This window comes from Haliotis rufescens, unplaced genomic scaffold, assembly GCF_023055435.1.
Source record: "Haliotis rufescens isolate VD_foot unplaced genomic scaffold, xgHalRufe1.0.p SCAF_16, whole genome shotgun sequence".
In the NCBI taxonomy this organism is placed as follows: Eukaryota; Metazoa; Mollusca; class Gastropoda; order Lepetellida; family Haliotidae; genus Haliotis; species Haliotis rufescens.
Window position 1 is genome coordinate 17932907 of NW_025963846.1, and position 24227 is coordinate 17957133.

Consider the following 24227-nt stretch of genomic DNA (forward strand, 5'->3'; position numbering starts at 1 on the left):
ACAAGAATTATATAATACAAAGTTGTTTATTTCATCGCCCAGTTTATATTTTGTGGCAAGCTGTAACATGTTAAGTATTGGCGACATCATATCCCATTTACGCTTCAATGACTGTTACTTAACACTGACACTGTGCTAGCCTGGCCATGAATAGATGTTTAAAGATAAACCTTGTTTTGGGGTTGAGAAGTTTCCCCAAGAGAAGAAGTGAACACGGATCTATATATCTTGGAAGAGATATAACACTCACCACTTTTCGAACAATTACATTGGGTGTTTGTTTTGGAAACCCTTCCATTTCCTTACAGAAGTATCGTTGTATTATTTCTAACATTTCATATTCTTTCAGCGAAACCCACGCCAACACATTACAACCATATAAACCACATGGTAAAACAACTCTTTCCCATATACGAACAGCAGCATATGGGTTAGGACCACCAAAGTACAAGCCAAAGTTCTGATTAGTATTTATTCATTTTCTGAGTTTCTCACAAGCTAAGGTCGTACGCTCAAGGGAAGATCTGCATGTACAGATAAATACTCCTGCATCTATAACAGAATCCTTTACTGAGAGTTAGATTTCACCTAAATATAAGTCTGAGGGTGGCGTTAGGGGTTGGATTGGTCTCTGGGCTGTATTTTGCTGACCCCTCCACCCATCATAGCATTTTAGTATGCCCTCCCCAATACAGAACATTCATCTATGACTCTTTCTCTCTGAAATAAATGACCAGTCCTCAAATGATGTTCAAATAAATAACTCTTTTATTTGAAAAAAAATTAGATAGGACAGTGACATATTTTCATGTGCCCAGCCCCACCCCCCTCCTATTTGTTGTAATAACATTTTTTTCAAAACAACTTAAATTCTCCCTCCACCCCCTACTACAGGAACTGTGCACCAAACCAACACATACATGGAAGGTGTTTAAGCTGGCATGATCTTACTTGCCTTTCTTGGCGTTTACGTATGACAGAGATACTTTTCATTTTCAGCATTGAATTTGAATTTGAAAGGTGTTTCTCTTACACACAAAAACAGAAGCAGCCCCATCCTCACCTCTCCTTGAATATACCATGAACCATCTTTACTTTATCAAAACCAGGTAGCAGCAGACTTCACAAATACCTACCTATATTTATCTTTGTCCCTAATGTCTGATCAGTGTGTAGTGTAACATTGTCCTCACGTCAAAGTAAAGTCTTCAACGTGTGAAAGACCCATAACTTTTGACATGTTTTGTATTATCATCAATTAAACTGAAGATTTCATGTTTTGGCAGTAAGGTTTCTGGTAGCCTTCTCCATCGAAGGTCATCAAGAATTTTCTCAAAATAAAACCCCACCCTAGAAATTACATATAATGAGTTTCATCATATTCAAATTATACAGCCTCAAGATAATGTGCACACGTATCTTACATAATCGGAAAGTTCTTTGCTTTCCGATGAATAAATCCAAAATAACCTCTAATTTGAGCCATGTTTCACAATATGACCTCCAATGACCTTGACCTTACATGGAGGTACCTAAAAGTTGTGCTGTTAAGACCTTTCCTAGAGTTTGTGGAGTGCACCACCAAATAGATCTTTGAACATGATGAAAAAGAATTTAGAACATACATACCTCTTGAACAGCTGAAATATTTGTTGTATCTGGAAAAAATAAACAAGCAACATCTAAAACATATCTCATCTTTTAATTTGACTCATTTAGAATATCTTTTTACATCATAGTGTTTGCCATGCCTACAGCAATGTCCCATCTGCCTACAGCAATGTCCCATCCGTATCACCATGGCCTGCAAGCCAGGCAAACAGGAGCATCTTGAAACACTATCGCCACTCATCTTCCTGAGGCAAGAGATTTAACTGACTTTAAAAGTCCAGTTTCCACCCTTGCCGAACTAGCCTGGAATTACTGAGCTCGATCGTAGAGCCACCAGTGGCTATTACCAGTTATGTCCATTCTAAGCCTCTCCTATGGACCAAGCAGATTCCACCGCTCGTATCACTTGCATTTGCTTCACACAAAATGGTGGGGCCCAGTCAGGACGATCTGATCGATAATCAAGATCTATATTGTGATAAAACGGGTCTTACATCGAGAAATGCATCAAATCACGTGAGCACCTTGATTAAAAACATGAAAGAATTTGGAAAATATCTGCTGACAACGAGTTGGCGGTGCACATGCTTTGCAAATCCTGCAATCGATTGAAATCTGCACGACAGTTTACGAACCGGATATTGATTTCGGTGCGCGATTTTGATTGAACTATGCATAGACTCGTTAGTTCAGACAAAATGTAACTCCATAATACCAGCCTAGTTCAGCAAGGGTGGAAACTGGACATTTATAGTCAGTTAACTCTCTTGCCTCGGGAAGATGATATCCACTGGGACCACCTAATACTTAAGACAAGAGAATCAAACCAGTGATTTTAGCCAGAAGTAGGAAAAAATGAAACATCTGTGGCGCTATGCAAGGACCCTCATTGGTAACGAAGGTATTTTATATCATATTACAGGTATACTGCCAATACCAATACTCAGGATTGTGGAGAAAAGAAAATCCTACCTTTTGCAGCTTCTTCCAACTGAAAACAAGAAACAGAAGATGTGTATTAACAAAAAAGTTAACGGTGTCATCACTATCAAAAATTAAATCTTTTAACTCAGTCTTGACAAGTTTACTGGAACTTTTTGTAAATGGCCATTAAAGGGATTACAGTGAGTGACACACTGGTTTAGGTGGTGACTGTGGTGATGCTGGGATGTGTTCGGGTGAAAAGTTTTTTGAAGCTGCAACTTTGTACTAGGGTGTTATATAGAATATATATATTAGTTGTCAGATCTAAAAAAGACGTATGAATAGCGCATATTTTTCAACAAGATTTATTGTCACAACCAACAAATTAAAAAAAAGAAGTCACTCATGAATCAAAATGTTTTTATTTATAAGTACAGTCAAGTCCTGTCAATCAGACAATGTTAGATGAATATGATCATATTTGAATAACAATTACGTTGGATAAACAAACTTAAGTAAAACTTTTGTGATCAAAATTTGGACAACTACACGATAGATAATGAAACATGTACGTTGTTATAAAATAATTAAGAAGGAAATCTTAATATTAATAAGTTATACTGTTTATATGTCTTCTAATCATGGAACCTCGAAAAGCTACTGTTACGGGTTGTATGACTCATTCAAAATTCTGTTGAAAGCAAAGCGCAAGAAAACGATTTCTTATTGGCTAATGTCAACTTCCTGTTAGGCATTTCATCGGTCAGTCAAAGTTTGCTAAAGGTCGTTTTGACGAGACCTGTAAAGGGATGTCCTCAGCGGTAGCTAGAACTTAGATAAGATTATAATGATATAAAGGTAATCTTGATTAATCCTCTTCTGTTTATTTAAAGGATTAATTGTTTATTGTTAAGCATTTCTCTACAGCCATTGTAATATACAGCCACTAGTCGACTCATCTCACATATAAAAACAGGGCCGAGTACTCGCAGCCAGATGACCACGGAGTACGCTGTGCCGGATTATTGAGACTGATTTCCGCAATTTGTTAAAAATAGGGTGTCAGAGTCGGAGTCAGATTGTGAAACTTTCAGATCAACAAGACTAGATAACACTGGTTTACTCAGTTCCCATCATCAGTGATGGATAAAAGCCCATTGTCGGTTGCACAAGATTTGACTGTTTATGTCATTTTGTACAATTTCAAGCTATTTTGGTAATTTTCAATGCTTTTAAGGGTAGACCCCAAAAAGTCAAGGACTTTTCAAGTCTGTATGAACCTTGTAGAGGTCTGTTAGCTGTGAGAATGCCACCAACAATTTATCGTGCTAACAACATAAAATAATGTTTCTAACAGGGTTCCTAATTTCTTGCTAATGATCAGGTGGAGAAAAGACAGACAGATGTCACCCATTCTTATAACCATCACCACCCAACAACACACACACTTCAATGACTGTCAACACATCGTTCTCCTCCACACCAACCTTTGGATTTCGATTTTATAGTGCCAGCCCATTGAGATACTATGCCATATTTTAACATGATTACCCCGCTCAGACTCGAAGAAGAGCAGAGCACCAGACAGGGTAGCAACAAGTACCATCTTTTAATGGTCAGTCAAGTCTCATTAATCCGACACTCATTAATCCGACAATCGGCTATATCCGACACTAATGATGGGAACCCATTAAATCAGTGCTATTTAGACCCGTTAATCCGACAGTCTCACACTCCGACTCCGACACAAATAATTTGCAACGAATTACCGAAATCACTCATTAATCAGTCTCGTTAATCCGACACAGTGATCAGCGTACCCTGTGGTCATCTGCCCGCAAGTACACAGCCCGTGTTTTGATGCGAGACGAATCGGCTGGTCGCTGCATATTAAAACGGCTGCAGCGATAAACTTGCTTAACAATAAACAATTCCGCAAACAATGTAACATAACAATATGAATATTTATTTTATATTTTTTATTACATGTTTGAATCCTTATCTATCGTGTAGTTGTCCGATTTTCGATCACAAACATTGATACTACAAAATTTCGTTTATCCGACATACCCATTAATCCGACATAATCATATGCAACCATCGATGTCGGATTAACGGGACTTGACTGTATTTTGGTTTGACATGGCAGGGGATCGAACCTTCCACCCTCTGGGCAGACACTGCCACTAGACCATGGGAGGCAGTCCCTACAAGAAAGGAATGTGTATACTTACCGGTGTGTTTTTGTCTAATAGACATACAAACAGCTTCTGGGTTTTCAGTATGTGGGGCACATCCAGACACTTTAGACCATCTGCATCTTTGTCGAAGGAAACATAGCCATTGTTTTTATTTCTGGAACAGAGTGAGAAGAGTTTTATATGGCTTTAAAAAGTATCTTGGTTTGTCAGCTTAAATTGGGGAGCAAATGATTCAACTCGCAGACACTTTCCACTTTGGTGACACACACAACATTGGGTAGGGTGCTGACAAACCAAGGATCACAGGTGTATCTTTGAACACATGGTTTGCAGATCCTGGTAGAGCTAACATACTGACGTTATTCCTCTCACTGGGGTTAAAACGGGCTCCCAGTGTTTGAGTGAGTGAGTGAGTTGGGTTTAACGCCGCTTTTAACATTATTCCAGTTATATCGTGGCATGTCAGCTTAATGTGGGAGGAAAGCCGGAAGTGATGCAGGTCTAAGACGTTTACCACTTCGGTGAAACCCACGAGCTCGGGTATGGTGCTGACAAACCTAGAAACATAATTGGGGTGAACCGGGATTTGAACCCACAATCATAGGTTTCTGGCATGCCCAAGGGGTGCAACTCTGCACAGCGAATCGCGGCGCCTTAGACGACTGTGCCACCTGTGCCACCCGTGCCCCCCCCCCCAGTGTTTGAAGTGCAATTTCAACAATCATAATGATCGGGTTGACGCCCAGTCTGCCTGCTTCCGGCTCAGATATATAAATACATTGCGGCTTCTTCTGTCTGCTCATCAATTTGATTCCTGTGTCCACAACTTATGTCACCTTCAGTTGTTAGCTCAGCGGATTAATCCCCGACAGTCATTCATTGTGTGGAATAGGACCGAGGACAGTTGGTGGTTTATTGCCCAAACAGGATGTCGGTAACAATGCTTGTTACAGATTGTTGATTGTTCTTTTAATCATTCACAATGTCAAGATCAAGAGTCTCTGTAGGATTAGCATGTGAGGCGAAATGGGGTTTAATGTCGCGTTCAAGATTACTACACTTGTTGTTAGGCATGGTAACACCATCTTTTAACGTCTTTTGGTATGACGCCCCTCAGGATCGAACCACCGACCTTCTGCTGACCAGCGGACACTCTACCACTGGACCGCAGAAGTGGTATGTAGAATTAACATAATCCCAAGATATATAAATGTGGTAAACATATAGGCCAATGAAAACACTTGTCACTGCTGTGCTGGTAGCTTTAGGCCACGCCCGCAAATAGGTTTGTTTTGAGAGACGATAAGGTAGAAACAATTTTATGGATAACAACTTCTTTAATACTGTAAAAAGCCACGTTTCGGTATAGATATAAGGATCTATACCGAAACGTCGCTTTTTACAGTATTAAAGATGTTGTTATCCATAAAATTGTTTCTACCTTGTCATCCTTGTGTGTGTGTGTGTGTGTGTGTGTGTGTGTGTGTGTGTGTCTGTGTGTGTGTGTGTGGTTTGTTTTTGGATACCCCACTCAGACACAGTATACTGACTCCCAGCCATCCTTGTTTTAGTATACCCACTCTAACACAGTATACCGACTCCTTATCCCCTTAATGCCGAGCGCCAGGCAGGGTTACAAGAAGTACCATCTTTTAATGTCTTTTGATGGGCCAGTCAGGAACTGAACCCCTGACCTTCAGCCAACCGGGAAAATGCTCTATCCACTATACCACAGAGGTGGTGAAATGCTGCATTAACTTACTGCCGACTTATTGTGCATGAGTGGATTTTTCCCCACTTGGAGAAGTGCTCTGTCAGTTCGGAGGAAGTCGCACCAGTAGGTATGTTGGACACAAACAGCTTGATCTTCTGTGAGGACTGCAACAGAGAAAACCATAGCATAAAAATTTCCTTGATAATTATAAAAGAAAAAAAAAGGTGTTTCCATTCCACCATGACCAAATTAACAAGAGTCATTAGAAGATGACAAATCCCCCCGGCCCCGACAAATTCAAGAAAAAAAAAATCACCTGACTGTTACTTTAAGTCTAAGTTGATGAAAGAATTTCCATCTAATATACTTGTACGTATACAAAAGTAGTTATTGAGCTATCGAAACAAAACCATGGAATTGGGATTTGGAACTTTGTATTTCTATGTCAGGTGCACACCCTAGGTGCACACCCTATGAACCGAGTTAAAATCAAAATCATAAATTCTAAAAATCCCTATATAGCAAAAGGCACCAGTTGACAACCTGATTTTTGTATGTGCACAGTTTCAAGAAAGAGTACATATTAGTTCTATGAATAGAATCAAAGTCAAAGTTGTTGCCATGGAAACAGAAAATACAAAATTCTAAACACACGACTAAGTAGCAAAAGGCACCACATCAGGTTATGTTTGATATATCTGCCATGTTTTGTTGAAAGATATTGAACGGTTTTTGTGTTGTGCTCCCAAAACAAAATCCACACCCCCTTTAGAGGCTAAGTCCAAATTGCTCGATATTTTCAAAAGCCATTGCCTGAGAACCGACTCTTTTATTCATTTTTTAGCTTAACAGGGTTCCAAATTTCTTGCTAATGACGTCTGATTAGGCAGAGAAAAGACAGACAGATGGCATCCATCTTATAACCACCATCACTACCACCACCCCACAGCACACACACTCTTATGATTGTCAACACATTGTTCTCCTCCATCCTCCCCCACCAACCCCAATCTGGGAATTCCAATTTTATAGTGCCAGCCCATTGAGATATTCTGCAACAGTCTACCCCACTAGACTCCAAGCCGGACAGTTTTAGCTCCTAATTGCAGTGTGCCAGGCAGGGTAACAACAAGTACCATCTTTGTACATGTTTTAGTATCACGCAGCCGGGGATCGAACCCCCAACATTCTGATCTCTGGACACAGACGCTCCGCCACGAGACAACTGAAGTGGCGGTCCCGACAAGAAGGGAATGTTTATACTTACTTGTTTGCTTGTATCCAGCAAACGTACAAACAGCCTCCTGTCTTGCAGTACGTGGGGTGCATCAAGACATTTCAGAGCATCTTCATCTTTGATGAAAGAAACAAAGCCATTGTTTTTGCTCCTGGAACAGAGTGAGAAGAGTTTTATACGGCTTTAAAAAGAATCTTGGTTTGTCAGCTTAAATTGGGGAGCAAATGATTCAACTCACAGACACTTTCCACTTTGGAGAGACACACAAGATTGGGTAGGCTGCTGACACACCACGGATCATATAAGGTGTATCTTTGAACACATGGTCAGCAGATCCTGGTATAGCTAACATTTCCAAGGGAAGCAACTCCGCTCAAACCAAATCATACTGACGTGATTCCCCTCACTGGGGTTAAAACAGTTTCCAGGTGTCTCAGGCATTGTGCAATTTCAACAATGATAATGATAGGGTTGACGCCCAGTCTGCCTTCTTCTGGCTCAGATATATAAATACATTACGGGTTCTTTTCTATCGGCTCATCTATTGGATTCCGGTGTCCACAACTTATGACACCTTACACCTTTTTAATAACGACACTGAAGATGCCTTCAGTTGTTAGGTCAGTGGCTTACTCCCCGACAGTCATTTATTGTGTGGAATAGGACCGAGGACAGTTGGTGGTTTACGTATTACCCAAACAGGATGTCAGTAAAAAATTGGTCCTTGTTGTTTTAATTATTCACGGTGTCAAGATCAAGGATCACTGTAGGATTACAGGTGAGGTGAAATCAGGTGTAACGGCGCTTTGAAGATTATTACACTTGTTATTACACGTGTATAACAAGTACCATCTTTTAAAGTCTTTTGGTACGTCTCCTGGGGATCGAACCACCGACTTTCTGCTCTCCGGCAGATGCTCTAACACTAGACCCCAAAAGTGCTATGTAGGATTAACATAATCATAAAATATATAAATGTGGTAAACATATAGGCCAATGAAAACACCTGTCTCCGCTGCGCTGGTAGCTTTAGGCCACACACCCAAATAGGTTTGTTTTGGAAGACGATTATGGAGCATGTGATTTCAGCACTTTTACTTGGACACTTTCAACGAATATTATGAATGTTTTCTCTCTCGGAAATGTGTATTTAGGAAAATTGATATTTGCAACAAAATCACAAGCCTCTTTTTTTCATTTAATTGCCATTTATTTGATTTTCATCCAATTGTCTCTAATAATCAACAAAATCAATCCTTGTTTTAGTATACCCTACTCAGACACAGTATACGGACTCCCAGCCATCCTTGTTTGAGTATACTCTACTTAGACACAGTATACCGACTCCTAGCTATCCTTGTTTTAGTATACCCCACTCAGACACAGTATACCGACTCCCAGCCATCCTTGTTTTAGTATACTCTACTTAGACACAGTATACCGACTCCTTGCCATCCTTGTTTTAGTATACCCCACTCAGACACAGTATACTGACTCCTAGCCATCCTTGTTTTAGTATACCCCACTCAGACACAGTATACAGACTCCTAGCCATCCTTGTTTTAGTATACCCACTCACACACAGTATACAGACTCCCAGCTATCCTTGTTTTAGTATACCCCACTCAGACACAGTATACAGACTCCCAGCCATCCTTGTTTTAGTATACCCCACTCAGACACAGTATACTGACTCCTAGCCATCCTTGTTTTAGTATACCCCACTCAGACACAGTATACAGACTCCCAGCCATCCTTGTTTTAGTATACCCCACTCAGACACAGTATACAGACTCCTAGCCATCCTTGTTTTAGTATACCCCACTCAGACACAGTATACAGACTCCCAGCCATCCTTGTTTTAGTATACCCCACTCAGACACAGTATACAGACTCCCAGCCATCCTTGTTTTAGTATACCCCACTCAGACACAGTATACAGACTCCCAGCCATCCTTGTTTTAGTATACCCCACTCAGACACAGTATACAGACTCCCAGCCATCCTTGTTTTAGTATACCCACTCACACACAGTATACCGACTCCTTATCCCCTTAATGCCTAGCGCCAGGCAGGGTTACAAGAAGTACCATCTTTTAATGTGTTTTGATGAACCAGTCAGGAACTGAACCCCTGACCTTCCGCCCACCGGGCAAACGCTCTATCCACTGTACCACAGAGGTGGTGAAATGCTGCATCAACTTACCGATAACTTATTGTGCATGAGTCGACTTTCCCCCACTTGGAGAAATGCTCTAACAGTTCGTCTGAAGTCATGCCAGTAGGTATGTTGGACACAAACAGGGAGATCTTCTGTGAGGGCTGCAACAGAGAAAACCACAGCATAAAAATCTCCCTATTATTTTAAGAAAAGATTTAATGTTATTTCCATTCCACCATGACAAAATTAAACATGAACTCTTTGGAGTTAGCAAAGACATTGAATGATGCAGCACCTAAACCAGCACTTATTCTGATTACTTTATATGTAGTTTTGCATAAATATATCGACATACTATAACAACTGTGACAGTGAGGTGCATGACAACTTAGCTTTATACATCAAAGTGACCACATCACCTGCTCGATGTCAGTATGTGGAGTAAAAGGTGACTATGCTTGTCGTAAAAGGCGACTAACAGGATTGGGTGGTCAGGCTCGCTGACTTGGTTGATGCATGTCATCGATCCCAATTGCGTGGATCGATGCTCATGATATTAATCACTGGATTGTCTGGTCCAGACTCCATTATTTACAGACTGCCGTCATATAGCTGGAATATTGCTGAGTGCGGCGTTAAACAACAAACCAACCAACCAAAAGGATAAATACACAAAGTGAAGATAGTTTTTCACATTTAGAACATTTTCTCAATGAAAGTTATGTTTTTCGAATTGCGTAGACTTGTCCAAAATGAAACAGATGAACAAAACGTGAGTGAACGATGTAAGATGTGATGATGTGACACAGGCTTGAGGCTGGCTGCAAGGAGCTCTAGGTAGGAGAGTGATTGGCTTCATCCAACCCAGGCATGTTTATATTGTAATCTAGGCTTTGATAAACACTGGCTTCCAATCTAATCAAGCTGGAAATTAGTATTTTGTAACTCATCCCAAAGAACACATGAGCTTTCATTTCAATGTGCCTCTAATAAAATAACATTACTGAAGCCAGTCTACTCTGTGCAGCGCTTTCGTTGTTGGCCTCACTGTGAGGAGCGTTATTGTTTTTATTTGAGAATTGTATCTAGCATGTAACGTCACACTCGGAAATTATTTCATGCATAATTTGAAAACACACAGAACTGCAGACATGCAGTCCCTTTGAGTGAGTGAGTGAGTGAGTTGGGTTTAACGCCGCTTTAAACATTATTCCAGTTATATCACGGCGTGTCAGCTTAATGTGTGAGGAAAGCTCGAAATGAAACCAACAGGCACGGGTATGGTGCTGACAAACCTAGAAACATAAACGGGGCAAATTGGGATTCGAACCCACAATCATAGGTTTCTGGCGTGCCCAGGGGAAGCAACTGCGACAGCGAATCGCGGCACCTTAGACGACTGAGCCACCGTGCCCCCCAGTGAGTGAGTGAGTGAGTGAGTATGGTTTTACGCCGCTTTTAGCAATATTCCAGCAATATCAAGACGGGGGACACCAGAAATGGGCTTCACACATTGTACCCATGTCGGGACCGTGCCCCCCAGTCCCTTTGAACAAAGCATGGTGCTGTATATGCTCAAACATCATTATTTCTTTACATCGTTCTACTTTACTCGCATACATTACAGCCATTGAAATGTGTGTGGCATAGCTACTATGTAAGCCAACAAGAAGTGAGCACCACGAGAACAAACAAAGCAAGCCTTGCAAGGTTTAGTTCTACACTGCACGCATCACTATCATGATGTCACATCACTCATTGTGACGAAAGAGATCAGTCACAGTCAGATGAGCAGTCAGGCATTAAAGATCAAAACTCAAAACTCAAAACTGATGTTGAAAGAATTAAAACCTGGTAATTTTCATATGTTTTGTATTTGTTCAAAGTTGGGGCTGATAAAACGGGAACACTGCACAAGACAGATCATATACCGGTATGAAAGAAGGTGATGTGTGTTTCAAACACACATATGTTTCGAGAAGGTGCACCACTAGACAAATATATACCCCATGTTGAGCATGTTGAATGAGAAACTTGAGAACATACAAACCTCCAGAGATGCTGAAGCAGATGGTATTTCCTGTGGATCTGGAACAAAGAAATATGTAGCATTTATAACAAATCTAGGTTTTATTTGACACATTCATATATATTCAATTCTATGGTTTAAGAAAAAAAATTTAAGCAGCCTTCTTACAGACATTTGGGCTGGGAACATAATCTCATCACATCCAGTACAATCTATACAAGTGATGAGGCCAAGCGTGGTCCCCTCTTACAGACAATGGGGCTGGGAACATAATCTCCTCACATCCAGTACAATCTATACAAGTGATGAGGCCAAGCGTGGTCCCCTCTTACAGACATTGGGGCTGGGAACATAATCTCATCACATCCAGTACAATCTATACAAGTGATGAGGCCAAGCCATTGTCCCTTCTTTACAGACATGGGTGCTTTTGACATGATTTGGAACCAAAACACGTCTTGTCCAGTACAATCTATTCAAGTGATCACAGTTCCATCTTACAGACATGGGCTCTCCCCACCAATGGATTAGTGTTTTCAGTTTTCAGCATCTGAAATCAAGGAACAGAAGATGCGTAACAAACAATATACATCTGAAGAAGTGTCAAATATCAAACAATAGTTATCATTGTTAATAACTCAAAGAATACGACCTCTATTAAATCAGGAGTAATCGCATCCACCTCATCAATTTTCTGCATCAAGATGTCAGATAAGAAGTTAGGTATTTCCACCTCAGTGCATGAATTGTGGACAGCATGAAACTATTACTTGCACAATTTATTATGAATAGTTGACATTGGAGAAGATTTTATAGAGTGATGACAGCTGAGGTGAGGTGAAATGGGGTTTAACGTCGCGTCCAAGATTATTGCACTTACATAGCGACGTGATGACAGCTGAAATACAGGATTTCTGCCAATGTATAACAGAGGTTTTGTATTTATAAGAATTACCCATATTAACCCCCACCATTATAACCAGCTATTGCATCAAAGCAGTGAGTGAAGAGTGGCCTGTTAGGTGTGGGAATGTTATAAATATTAATATACAATTTATTATAAAATTTATACATTTTTACACTTATCCTATCTCACACTATGCATTTATCCTGCGGTTGGAAGGTGGGGAGCAGATACCCACGCCTGAAACAGACCTCAACTACGAGACAAATCGACAAAGCTTGACCTAGAGCTCTGATCCAATCAAAGATTGTCACATCATCTAGGCTTGTACATAACGAGAACTCGTGTTTGGGTTGCTACTGTGGGGTTGCTGCTCTCTGTGCTACCAGAACGAGGTCAGGTGGTCAGGTGACCAATGTATTTCATGACTTGTAACATCCCCAGATACCAGAGAGAACAACCAGTCCTTGCTTCATCTCCAGTCCAGTAGGGATCTTCTTCAAACTGCTCCCCCCCATATCCCCCCTACATCATAAAGACATATGGCAAACACACTTTGGAATTGCTTCGTTCAGCTTATAGCCACAACCGGTTTGGTTATTATGAAGAATGAAAGGGAAGAGGAACGATTGACTATACCCATAAGCATCATAAGGGTCTTCAAACCCACATTCAACCTAACGATACTCTTAGAGCAGACGCACACCGTGGTTGAAGCTATCGACAAGGGGATGAAGAGCAGTTTAGAATGATTGTCGCAGCTCCTTCGATGCTTGAATGTAGACTTGAGAAATTACGTACAGTTTATGATGGCCAAAAGAAGTTTTAATAGCAAATGGTGTTTTTTACATTCAACGATCTTTATTATACACATGACGTAATAATTACTTCAGGATGCATCATGACGGATGTTGTTGCCTCCAACCATCCACCTCAAGTCAAGGAAGGTCAAGCTAGTACAACAGACAATACAGAACATCACCAAGAAAACTCAGAAATCTCCCCGTCAACAATCTGCACCCTTTGAGAAAAGCCTCGCCTACTTTGGAACAGTCAGCCACAAAATCCAAAGACTCTTAAAGAAACAGACGAAGATTGATGTAGTCTCAGGAGAAGTCACAGCATTCAGAACACCATCAAAGCCACATGGCAACAGCTAGTGGTGGCTGTGGTGGCTGTTGTGGCTGTGGTGGCTGTGGTGGCTGTGGTGGCTGTTGTGGCGGTGGTGGGCATGGTTGCAGCGAGGATGGGCTTGGTCGAGGTGCTTTTGAAACTTAGAAACAGGGTCAAGGATAGTTTCAACTCAAGGATCGGAGTGATGGTGAAATGCACAGCGTGACATAGGACAAAAGATTAAAAACTTCATACTGTGAACCACCCAAAAATGAAGTTTTGTTTGTTTGTTTCTTGTTTGACTCCACACTCAGCAACAGTCCAGCTATATGAAGGCGTCAACAGGTCAATGACATGCTATCAAACAAGTCACAGAGCCTGACTACCACATCCATATGGTGGCCTTAAAGGGCAAGTTCACACGGAAATGAACCTATTTTTCTTGTACTTTTTCCACATTAAAAGTGTTAACCTAGAAGTGTCATAGACAAAAATATAAAAATATCACAATTAATTAACATATTTTTCGCATTAAAACGATTTATATTTTTCTTATTTACCAAGTGTTCTATTTCCACAACAAAAACACCATGGCTTATGCCCCTTGCAATATGACGTCATTGGTGCCAATTGATACCGTATTTTCTTGAGTATAGTGCGCACTTTTTTTCCAAAAAACACAGCTGTGTAGAAGGGGGTGCGCATTATACACGAATTATGAGTTTGGATGTTTTTTTCCCCAATGGAAAGACATTACTGTGAGCAAGAAACACCGGGAATACCATGTCAACAAATCCATACTGAAGTACGCAAAATAATCATGTAATTACACTGTCTGGCTATAAAAAGTGTTATTTGTATATCTTGACTTATGTTTATAACTTATTTCATTAATTTTATTCAAACTTCCTTTTAATATTGTTTTTATTAATTTCGGCGAAATCGTGTGTGAAGCGATCGGAAGATCGCACAACTCACTGTTATTAACAGCAACCACGGTCAGAATACCGCTATTGACGCCTTGAAACAAACTTTAGTTGACAGAGAATGGATACATATATTATAAATGACATACTTTGACTCGTTAAAAGTCATATTTGTTTTTGTTTGACGATTCTATGTCAACATGAAATTCTCGCGATCACGTGATCATGTGCGCGTGAGCCTTGACGGTGACTGGTCAGATTGGTTCCATGTAAAAAATAATACCCGGGAATAGCAATTAGCTGCTTCGCTTAGGGTTATTATTATTTTAAATATGTTTAGTAAAGGTTGCATATAATTAAGAAAATAATGGAATATATTATTCCTGAAAAAAAAAAATAGTTTCAGATACAATTTTTGCCGATCCTTGCATTAAAAATCCTATAAAGTTATATCATTGGGTGTGTCTTGACCGAATCACCGGTCGATTCCAAGAAAATGTGTTTACAGCTGATTGCTGTTTCCGGCTTAGTTTACGAGACAATACACAAGGTAATCTTAATCCCTGGATATAAAACAATGCCTAGCAGAACAATAAATACTATTTAATCGGTAAATAAACATGTCTGGTGACTTTTTATCTCCAATTTCGAATTTGTACTGACAAAGTTTCTCTTCACCCGTTCGTTTGCCGGACTTCGCTGAAAGGGTACGGTGTAATTTTTTTCGGCGCATAATAGTCAATTTTCTTTTTTTTCAAAATATTGAACCCGCTAGAGGGGGGTGCGCATTATACACGGGTGCGCACTATACTCAAGACAATACGGTAAACATTATGACGTCATCATGCTTTGTTAGAGCCGCTTCACGTGGTGTAGGTCTAGGTGTGTGATTCTAGCGTCTCAGATGCCAGCCAGCATAGTGTTATGCTGAGTCACCACTGCGCCGGAGTGTGTCGTCATGGTCGTAGGCCATGTTGTTTTACCACAAACTGGTACTTGATATTTTTTGCTTTGAGAATAGACAGGGACCCAGTTGAATTGGCACCAATTACGTCATAATCTAAGGGGGATAACTCAGGCCTGTTTAGCTCGAAAAACGAAGGCCTCATAACGGCATATCATTTTCACACTATTGTGAGCTTCCTACTTTCACTGTGAAAAAAATGAGTGTATATTTTCAAACACAGATACTAATTAATTCTAAAATTGAAAAAATTAGAAAAAGAAAGAAAGTGATTTTTGTGTGTACACTTCCCCTTTAAACAACAAGCATAGGCTGCTGGAGACCAATCCTTACCCAGATCCCCACAAGGTCCCAGTATGCAAAATGTCACATCTGACGTTTACCAGTTACAGTGCTGACATGGATTATATGCAGATGAATCTGGTCATAGCATTGACAAATGACGGAAAAATAAATATCACTCACAGACTTGCTCTTGTCCGACACATGTATATACAGAATCCTGTCTTGGATACTGTGGCTCGGAAACTTCAGACATTTCAGAGCATCTTCTTCATTGGTGAAGGAAACAAAGCCAAACTTATTGCCTCTGAAACAGACAGAGGGGGCCTAATGTGCAAAGGTGTTGAACGTCACATTCCAAATGAAAGCAATGTGTATGCATATATGTGTGTCTCTGTATACAAGTACTAAACAAAAACTGGTTTTAATGTGTTAGCATGGAGTGAGTGAGTGAGTATGGTTTTACGCCGCTTTTAGCAATATTCCAGCAATATCACGGCGGGGGACACCAGAAATGGGCTTCACACATTGTACCCATGTCAGGATTCGAACCCGGGTCTTCGGCGTGACGAGCGAACGCTTTAACCACTAGGCTACCCGACTGCCCCTAAACCACTGAGATACCATGCTGCAGTTTAACATGGATACTGAATACCAACTCTGAGCTTTCCAGTCCTTGTTTTATTCCCTTAGTGCTGAGTGAGTGAGTGAGTGAGTATGGTTTTACGCCGCTTTTAGCAATATTCCAGCAATATCACGGCGGGGGACACCCGAAATGGGCTTCACACATTGTACCCATGTCGGGAATCGAACCCGGGTCTTCGGCGTGACGAGCGAACGCTTTAACCACTAGGCTACCCGACCGCCCCCTTAGTGCTGAGCACCAGACAGGGGTTTACGACAAGCACCATCTGTTAAGATCTGGGCAGACATTGTAACCACTAGACCACAGAGGCAGTCTCATGATGTTTTTTGTTTGTTGTTAAGGCTGCACTCAACAATATACCAGCTAAATGACGACGGTCTGTAAATAATCGAGTCTGGACCAGACAATCCAGTGATTGAAATCATGAGAATTGATTTGGGCAGATGGGATGTGATGTCATGCATCAACCAAGTCAGCGAGCCTGACCAACTGATCCCTTTGGAGGCCTGTTACGACAAGCATGGGCTGCTGAAGATAAATTCTAACCTAAATCGTGCTGTGTATGAAGATGATCCGGAATGATGTGCCATCTTACCTCCCAAGTTTTCCTGCTAGTTCGCAGGAGAACATGTTTCCCCACTGGGAGAAGTACTTAAACAGTTCGTCCTGAGTCACGTCAGCAGGTATGTTGGTCACATACAGCTTGTACTTCTGTAAGGCCTACAACAGAAAATTGTAGCATAGAATTGTAACCTGACAATGGGTGTCCAAAAACAAAAAACTGAATCTGACAAACACATTTTTATTGTTTGTTAATGCCCTTTTTGAGGTTGCATGATCAGAAAACACATTCCGAATGTTACTAACCTGGTAAGCAACACTCAGAATGGTGAAATGAATGGTGAGATGAAAGGTTGTTCTGACGTGACCCATAATGGGATGTTCCCAGATTTTTGTTTAGTGGTAGCAGTACCTCATTGGTGAAACATTATCATCCTTGTTGCATAACTAAGGGAAGTAACTCTCACTATTGAAGATACTGATTATTTCTTTATGTATAAGAAAGAATAAAATATAATCTTTGTTTGAAATAAATACGTACGACCATATTCGTAAGACTTTTCCTTGGATCTGAAACACAGGAAGTTGTAAGTCTGTTACAAAGTGGATACAGTATCAGGACTGCATGATCTCTCAAACAGTATATGTGGAGTTTCATAAATTTAACTTGGGAAAAAGATAGTGAATCAGAGTATTCCACTTATTTTTATACTTATCCTGACACAACAGTATGCACTATTCCTTGTAGCTGTGATCATATTACAGTGTTGAACAATGTAAACAATCATCGGAACACACCCTCCGACCACCTTGCTCCCTGTGTAATCTCCATAGACAGGTGACAAGTTGATCCAGATCTTCCAGTTAAATCACAGCGTGTCAGCTTAATGTGGAGGAAAGCCCGATGTGATGCATGTCTCAGACGTTTACCACTTCGGTGAAACCCACGAGCACGGATATGGTGCTGACAAACCTTGAAACATAAGGTTTCTGGCGTGTCCAAGGGACGCAACTCTGCACAGCAAATCGCGGCCCCTTAGATGACTTGGCCACCCGCGCTCCCCCCAGTCAAAGCTAGAAGCAATATTACACACCGTTGTGGAGGGTTAAGATAAAAAGTAATGAAATTACACATTAGACACGCTAGACAAGTTCTCATCTATTCTAAATCTAACTTTAACTGCAAAAATTAGATCATAGAATCTATTTCAGATGCTTGTGTTCTGACAAGATTTATTCTCAACTTATTTCATAGAACTTGGAAAAAAAGGGAGAAAAAAAGGGAGAAAAAAGAGGGCCAGTGTCCTTTTTGAAACAAAGTGCTTAAGTAACTATTTGAATTTGTTTTCATAAGGTGTGATCTAGTTTTACTGAACTTACTGTTAAAAACAACCAAATTTAGTAAAATCTAAATATTTTTTACATTTGTATACTTATCCTGCATTACTCCTTAATGCATTCACTGCTTACTTACGACAACTAGAAGGACAGCGCTGCGAAGGTCCTGGGTGAAGAAATAAAGTTGTTGTTCTCAAGTCCTAATCAGTGGCCTTCCGTCGCTGTCCTGTGACCTTGATGACACCTAAGGTCATCTTCACATCACTGCCTGTCGCCCAAGCTCTTAGAAAAACATACTTTTGAGGTTTCTGAAGCCAAAGTGGGGAGGCAAGTCTAACGACGGGTGGGCCTTAAGCGTAGTAATGCAGGATAAGTATACAAATGTAAAAAATATTTAGATTTTACTAAATTTTTTACTTATCCTGCATTACTCCTTAATGCATCTGTATCGGACGGTTTGGAGGTGGGTCAACCTTCAGAATACAGAAACCTCAATAATTCACACCCTGCAATACGACCCCATTTGGTCGATAAACCGTGAAGCGGAACAGTTCAGACAAAAACGCCATTACGGTAGGGTTGTTCAAAAATCAAAAACATTGAACATAGGAATTAAAGAGAAATTCCCTATACACGCTTAGTAATAAAGAAAATAATAGCTATTCAGCTAATTCTTTACTTACTGCGTCATAGAGCCGTCGCTGACAAACAAGATTGTCTAATATTCTTCCACTGGTGGCGACTGAGTGACTGCACATGGAAGTTGACTGGCTCTGTATAGGGCGAGTTCATTATTTGCGTCAGTGGTTGGCAATCTGCAGGATAACAACCAGAGGGCCAAACTTCGAACGTCTTTGACATCCTCGAGAGTCACAACGCGAAGGTTATGACTAACGAAAATATGTGTCGAATCTCCAGAAATATCCTTCCGTGATTGTTCCAAAACCACAATTGCCGTGTTGAGCCCTGGTAAGGCTGACACCTTGAGATCTTGAGGGTAATTCGCTCTCGGCGAGTTCCGTTTGATGATCTCGTAGGCCTGAAGGATTACTGCGCGTAACCATATAGATATGGTGCTTGCGATTATGCGACTAACTTCTGTCGTGGACGAACCACGCCTTGTCTTGGAGCGTCGAATGAAAACTCGAACTGCTCGCACCGAGCCCAGGAGAACTTCACCATGTACGATTCCCACAATAGTCGATATCGGTGGGATGGTGAAGAACGGTCGGGTTGGCCTGGTAGTAGATTTTAGCAATAAAATCCCAGCATAACCCTAGATGTCCTGTTCCGTGCGTCCCATGCTCAAAACGGATCCGGGTTGAGTCGACCACATGTAGTTCGCTCACCCGTACCGCCATTGCTAATGCCAAGAGAAACCATTGTTTCCTTGGTGATGTCCAAGCTCCTCACAGCGATAGCCCGTTCGCGGAGCTCTCTATACTATACCGAGAGTGTAACGAAGGTGTCACGCGCTGGGAAGGAGCTTGAAAATGAGGATGCAATGAGGGGCTCGAGGGGGGCCCTCGCAAACCTCGAAGTACCACGTTCAAGTCCCAATCAGGTGGCTGGAACTTGGCCTTCTGATCCTCAAACCTGAATGAGCATAATATGGCCTGTAGTTCCCTGACCTTAATCACACTGTGATTTTCCGGAAACGGCCAACACTAAGATAATTGCAGCCAATTACGTAGTAATGGTGCTACCTTCCAAGTGTTTTTGGGTACGCAATGTAGGAGGTATTCCTCTAGGAATTGTGACGCAATCGTAGGGTCTTGATTCTTTTCTTCCCTGTAAAAAGTCTCAAGTGATCCCCACTTGTCATCGTCGTCTCTGGGAGAGTAACGATGAACTAAAGCTATAGCTTTGCTGCCCGTGTCGAAATAACCCTTCGCACTTAAACGCCTTTTAAAGACGAACCATGCGTGCAGACGTTGGGTGAGGCAATTTTCTGTTGAGGGTGGATGAGTAGGTTGGACCACTGTGAGAGGGGAAGTGAATCGTTTTAGATTTTTCCGAGCTTGACGAACTACCCTCTCGCCGGTTACCATGGTGCGACCAAAGGAGAGATCGAGATACCTTGTCTCCTTGATCCCCTGTAGCACCTTGGGAAGTTATAGTGGTGGCAGAAGAGTTTTAGTTCTTTGCCCTTCCCAAGTGATACTGAACTCGTCCACCGCCCAAGTCTGCGGATCCGGCAACGGGGAGATATACGTCATGAGTTGGTGGCCTAGGCAAGTAATAAACAAGTCAATGTTTGGTTGCCTGAATTCCTGAAGCAGTAACTGGAATGCTTCTGTGAGAAATTTCCACTCAGTGGGAGCCACCCTGTCTGGACGTGATAAAGTATCGGCCAGTATGTTTCTACATCCGGGGATGTGCTGAACTATGAACCTTAGTCACAGCCGATCCACTAGATGGAAGAAATCTGAATGTCCTTAGAAGTGGAGAGTGGGAGTGTGTTGTTCCCCGATTGCACAGGCACCACACCGCAGTGCTGTTGTCTGTGGATATAGCGAGTCGGGCTAACTGTAGTTGATTCTGCCAATGTGATATAGCCAGAATTAAAGCTTCCAACTCCAAGTTGTTTATGTGCCACTTCCATTGTGCGCCGGGCCATAGCCCTGAGCTTATCTGGTCTTGTAAGTGAAGACTCCACCCCTGAAAGGGGACGTCCACAAACAGGTGTGTATTCGGGGAAAATCCGAATAAACAGACTCCGCAGACATTCAGCGCCACAAATTGAGGCTCTAGCTTAGTTGGTAGAGTGATGGCCTTGAGTGGATCCTGACTCCTGATGTAAGGGTTCAGGAAAAAAATTGAATTGGTCGCTGTTGTAAGCGGCCCATGCTAGTTAACTCCTGTGCCGAGGTGATTAACCCTAGCAACACTTGCCACTGGCGAAGTGTGTGTGGTTGGTGTAGAGTAGATGACAAAAGAAGTAGAAACTTGTGCCATCTGTCCCTCGGTACAGATAGGATATCCTGGTCTGTCTTAACCAGGTCTCCTATGAACTGAAGTCAATAGGAAGGAGAATACTCCCGACTTCGCCTCGTTGATTGTCTATCCCAGTTATTGACATGTGTTGATGATACAGTAGATCGCCCTCCATCTACGACTCGAACCAAGTGTTCGTCACGTGTAGATAGTTATTGGCTTCATTACTCCTGTAAATAGCCATAAGTGTCACTGACATGTCAAATGTGAAATACTACCATTGGTAGTGAACCCCAATGAACTGGACCTGAAAAGTCTACGGTTGGGATGGATAGTCGAGACTGATGAAGAATCAAACGTTCGTTGAACACAGAGATTGTGGATCATTCTCATCTTGTCTGGGTCCTTCATGAGTACCAGGTAGGTGTGAGGATAAAACCCCGGAGTAAAGACTGGGTTGTGAACCCACTCTACAGCTCTTCTTACCAACAGTATGTCTATGTTGGATTTTCCCAATCAAACTGTGGTCAACGGTGGGGTTAACTCTACCCTTATACGGACACCATGATATAGTGCGATAAGTAGGAAATCGTCCTTGAGACTTGTCTCTGCCACTCCCTTTCTCAGTAAGGGAATGCTGGTCTTCCCTGAGAAACGCGCGTCTAGGCTTATAATTCCCTGACTTGGACTTTCCAAGCTTTTTGGGAACTTGACGTGCGTGTCTGCGATCTGTTCGTTGAACAGGGGAGTAGATGATCAAAGTTGACGTAATAGACTGCCCTTGAAACCAGTTGGAAACGCTATAAAGTCTTGTGTGTAACGGTAATCACCGTCAGAACGGTCTCAAGATGAATTTTCCTGTGGTCAAACTGACGCTGTAGGAAAAACACCATAGTTTGGAAGTGATCTAATCAGATAGGGTTATCCTCTAATAGATTCTGATCCACTGCAAACATTGACGATATTGGTCGCTTAAATCACGGAGCAAATGTGAGTTTTGGAGAAGGCTTCCTCCAATGACCTCGTGGTGTCCCTCTTATTTACCCTGTTATCAGGGGAGGGCGTTACTGACACGAGATGGTCTGCTTCCCAATCGGGTACATGTGCTAAGCTGATCATGTGCCGGTTACGTAACCGAGTACACTGTAAGCCTTGGGCTAACGTCATTGTAGAGACCTTGATTGATACGCAGACGCTGCGCTCAGCGCAGGTCTGGAATGTTGGAACAGCGCTAAGCTGATCGTGCGTCACTGGCGTGATAGGAGCGCTTGGGTATCAGTCAGACGCTGCGCTCGGCGCAGGTCTATGCTGGATATGTTGGAACAGCGCTAAGCTGATCCTGCGTCACTGGCGTGATAGGAGCGCTTGGGTATCAGTCAGACGCTGCGCTCGGCGCAGGTCTATGCTGGATATGTTGGAACAGCGCTAAGCTGATCGTGCGCCGCTTGCGTAATAGAAGTGCTTTGGTTGTAGTCAAGTGCTGCGCTCGGCGCAGATAAATCAGACACAAAGCTCAAAAGTATTGACTGGATCAAGGCTTGTGTCTAATCTACCCCCATCATAGCATCTCGATACGCTGGTGCTGTCGCCGACGTCACAGATTATCATACATGTATCTGGAAGTGTCCGGCGGCTGAAAAAATAGGAGCAGTTACGATACTCACAAAATCCTCCGGTATTGTTGATTTCGGTGGATGGTGTACTTCTGCAATCACAGTCGTCATAATACCTGCCGATAATAACGGTTGGGTGGTAATGACAGAACCATATGTCATTCGCTATTCTGCGATAGTGACATTCCTCTCGTCTCACGACGGAATAACTGCAAAATATGATTGTGAGTAATCTGCTTTTATATAGTAAACTCGTTGGATTAGAGATTTACATAAAAATTACATTTTGAATTTTGGCGAGCACATCTACGTGCATGCCTATGACCGTGGATAAAGAGCTTTGGGCGATTATTCCACGACAATATGTACACCGAGCAAACATAATTATGTTACGCAATTAAACCATTGAAGAAATGGTACTGGAAGAATGCCGTAGAATTGAACAGTAATCTATCGGCAAAAATACGAATTGCAAGGGTATACAATATTTTTATATACGCAATTCAATGTAAACCAAGGCTATTTACATTTAGAGATTGGAGAGCACATCCGCGCGCAAACCAACCAATCGTGGATGATAATCTTGTAAGGTTTTTTCCACGACAATTAGTAAAATGCTCAAAGGTATGTTACGCAATGAAACCCTTGTTGATGAGATAATACTGGAAGAGTGCCGAAGAATTTGAACACTAATCTATCGGCAAATTTATGAGTTGCAAGGATATACAATATTTTTGTATGCGCAACCCAATGTAAACCAAGGGTATTTATATTTTCATTTAGGGTTTGGAGAGCACATCTGCGCGCAAACCAAACAACGTGGATGATAATCTTTGTAAGATTTTTCCCACGACAATTAATACCACGCTCAATCATAAGTTACACAATTACATATATATATGTATGTATATTCAATGTCTGTACATATAGAGTAGGGAAAGGGCCACCTAAGTTGGATAACTTTTGCCCAATCCCGTTGACCATATATGTCAATAAAATATGTTTAAATTAAACACAATTACGCCATTGTTGATGAGGCGGTACTGGAAGAATGCCATAGAATTGA

The 24227-nt window shown here is 41.6% G+C and overlaps 1 protein-coding gene across 2 annotated transcripts in view; it reads right to left on the reverse strand.

Moving 5' to 3' along the window:
- The window catches only part of LOC124121362, a 61602-nt gene that overhangs the window by 21723 nt on the left and 15652 nt on the right, over nucleotides 1–24227 (reverse strand). For both annotated transcript variants that reach the window (XM_046484364.2, XM_046484354.2), the window contains 11 exons: nucleotides 17815–17843; nucleotides 17308–17432; nucleotides 16250–16373; nucleotides 12379–12427; nucleotides 11899–11936; nucleotides 9894–10009; nucleotides 7718–7838; nucleotides 6499–6614; nucleotides 4770–4890; nucleotides 2584–2602; nucleotides 1630–1658 (listed from right to left, as the gene is read on the reverse strand). In XM_046484364.2, the coding sequence (XP_046340320.2) occupies nucleotides 1630–1658; nucleotides 2584–2602; nucleotides 4770–4890; nucleotides 6499–6614; nucleotides 7718–7838; nucleotides 9894–10009; nucleotides 11899–11936; nucleotides 12379–12427; nucleotides 16250–16373; nucleotides 17308–17432; nucleotides 17815–17843 (887 nt within the window). The remainder of the gene's footprint in view (nucleotides 1–1629; nucleotides 1659–2583; nucleotides 2603–4769; nucleotides 4891–6498; nucleotides 6615–7717; nucleotides 7839–9893; nucleotides 10010–11898; nucleotides 11937–12378; nucleotides 12428–16249; nucleotides 16374–17307; nucleotides 17433–17814; nucleotides 17844–24227) is intronic.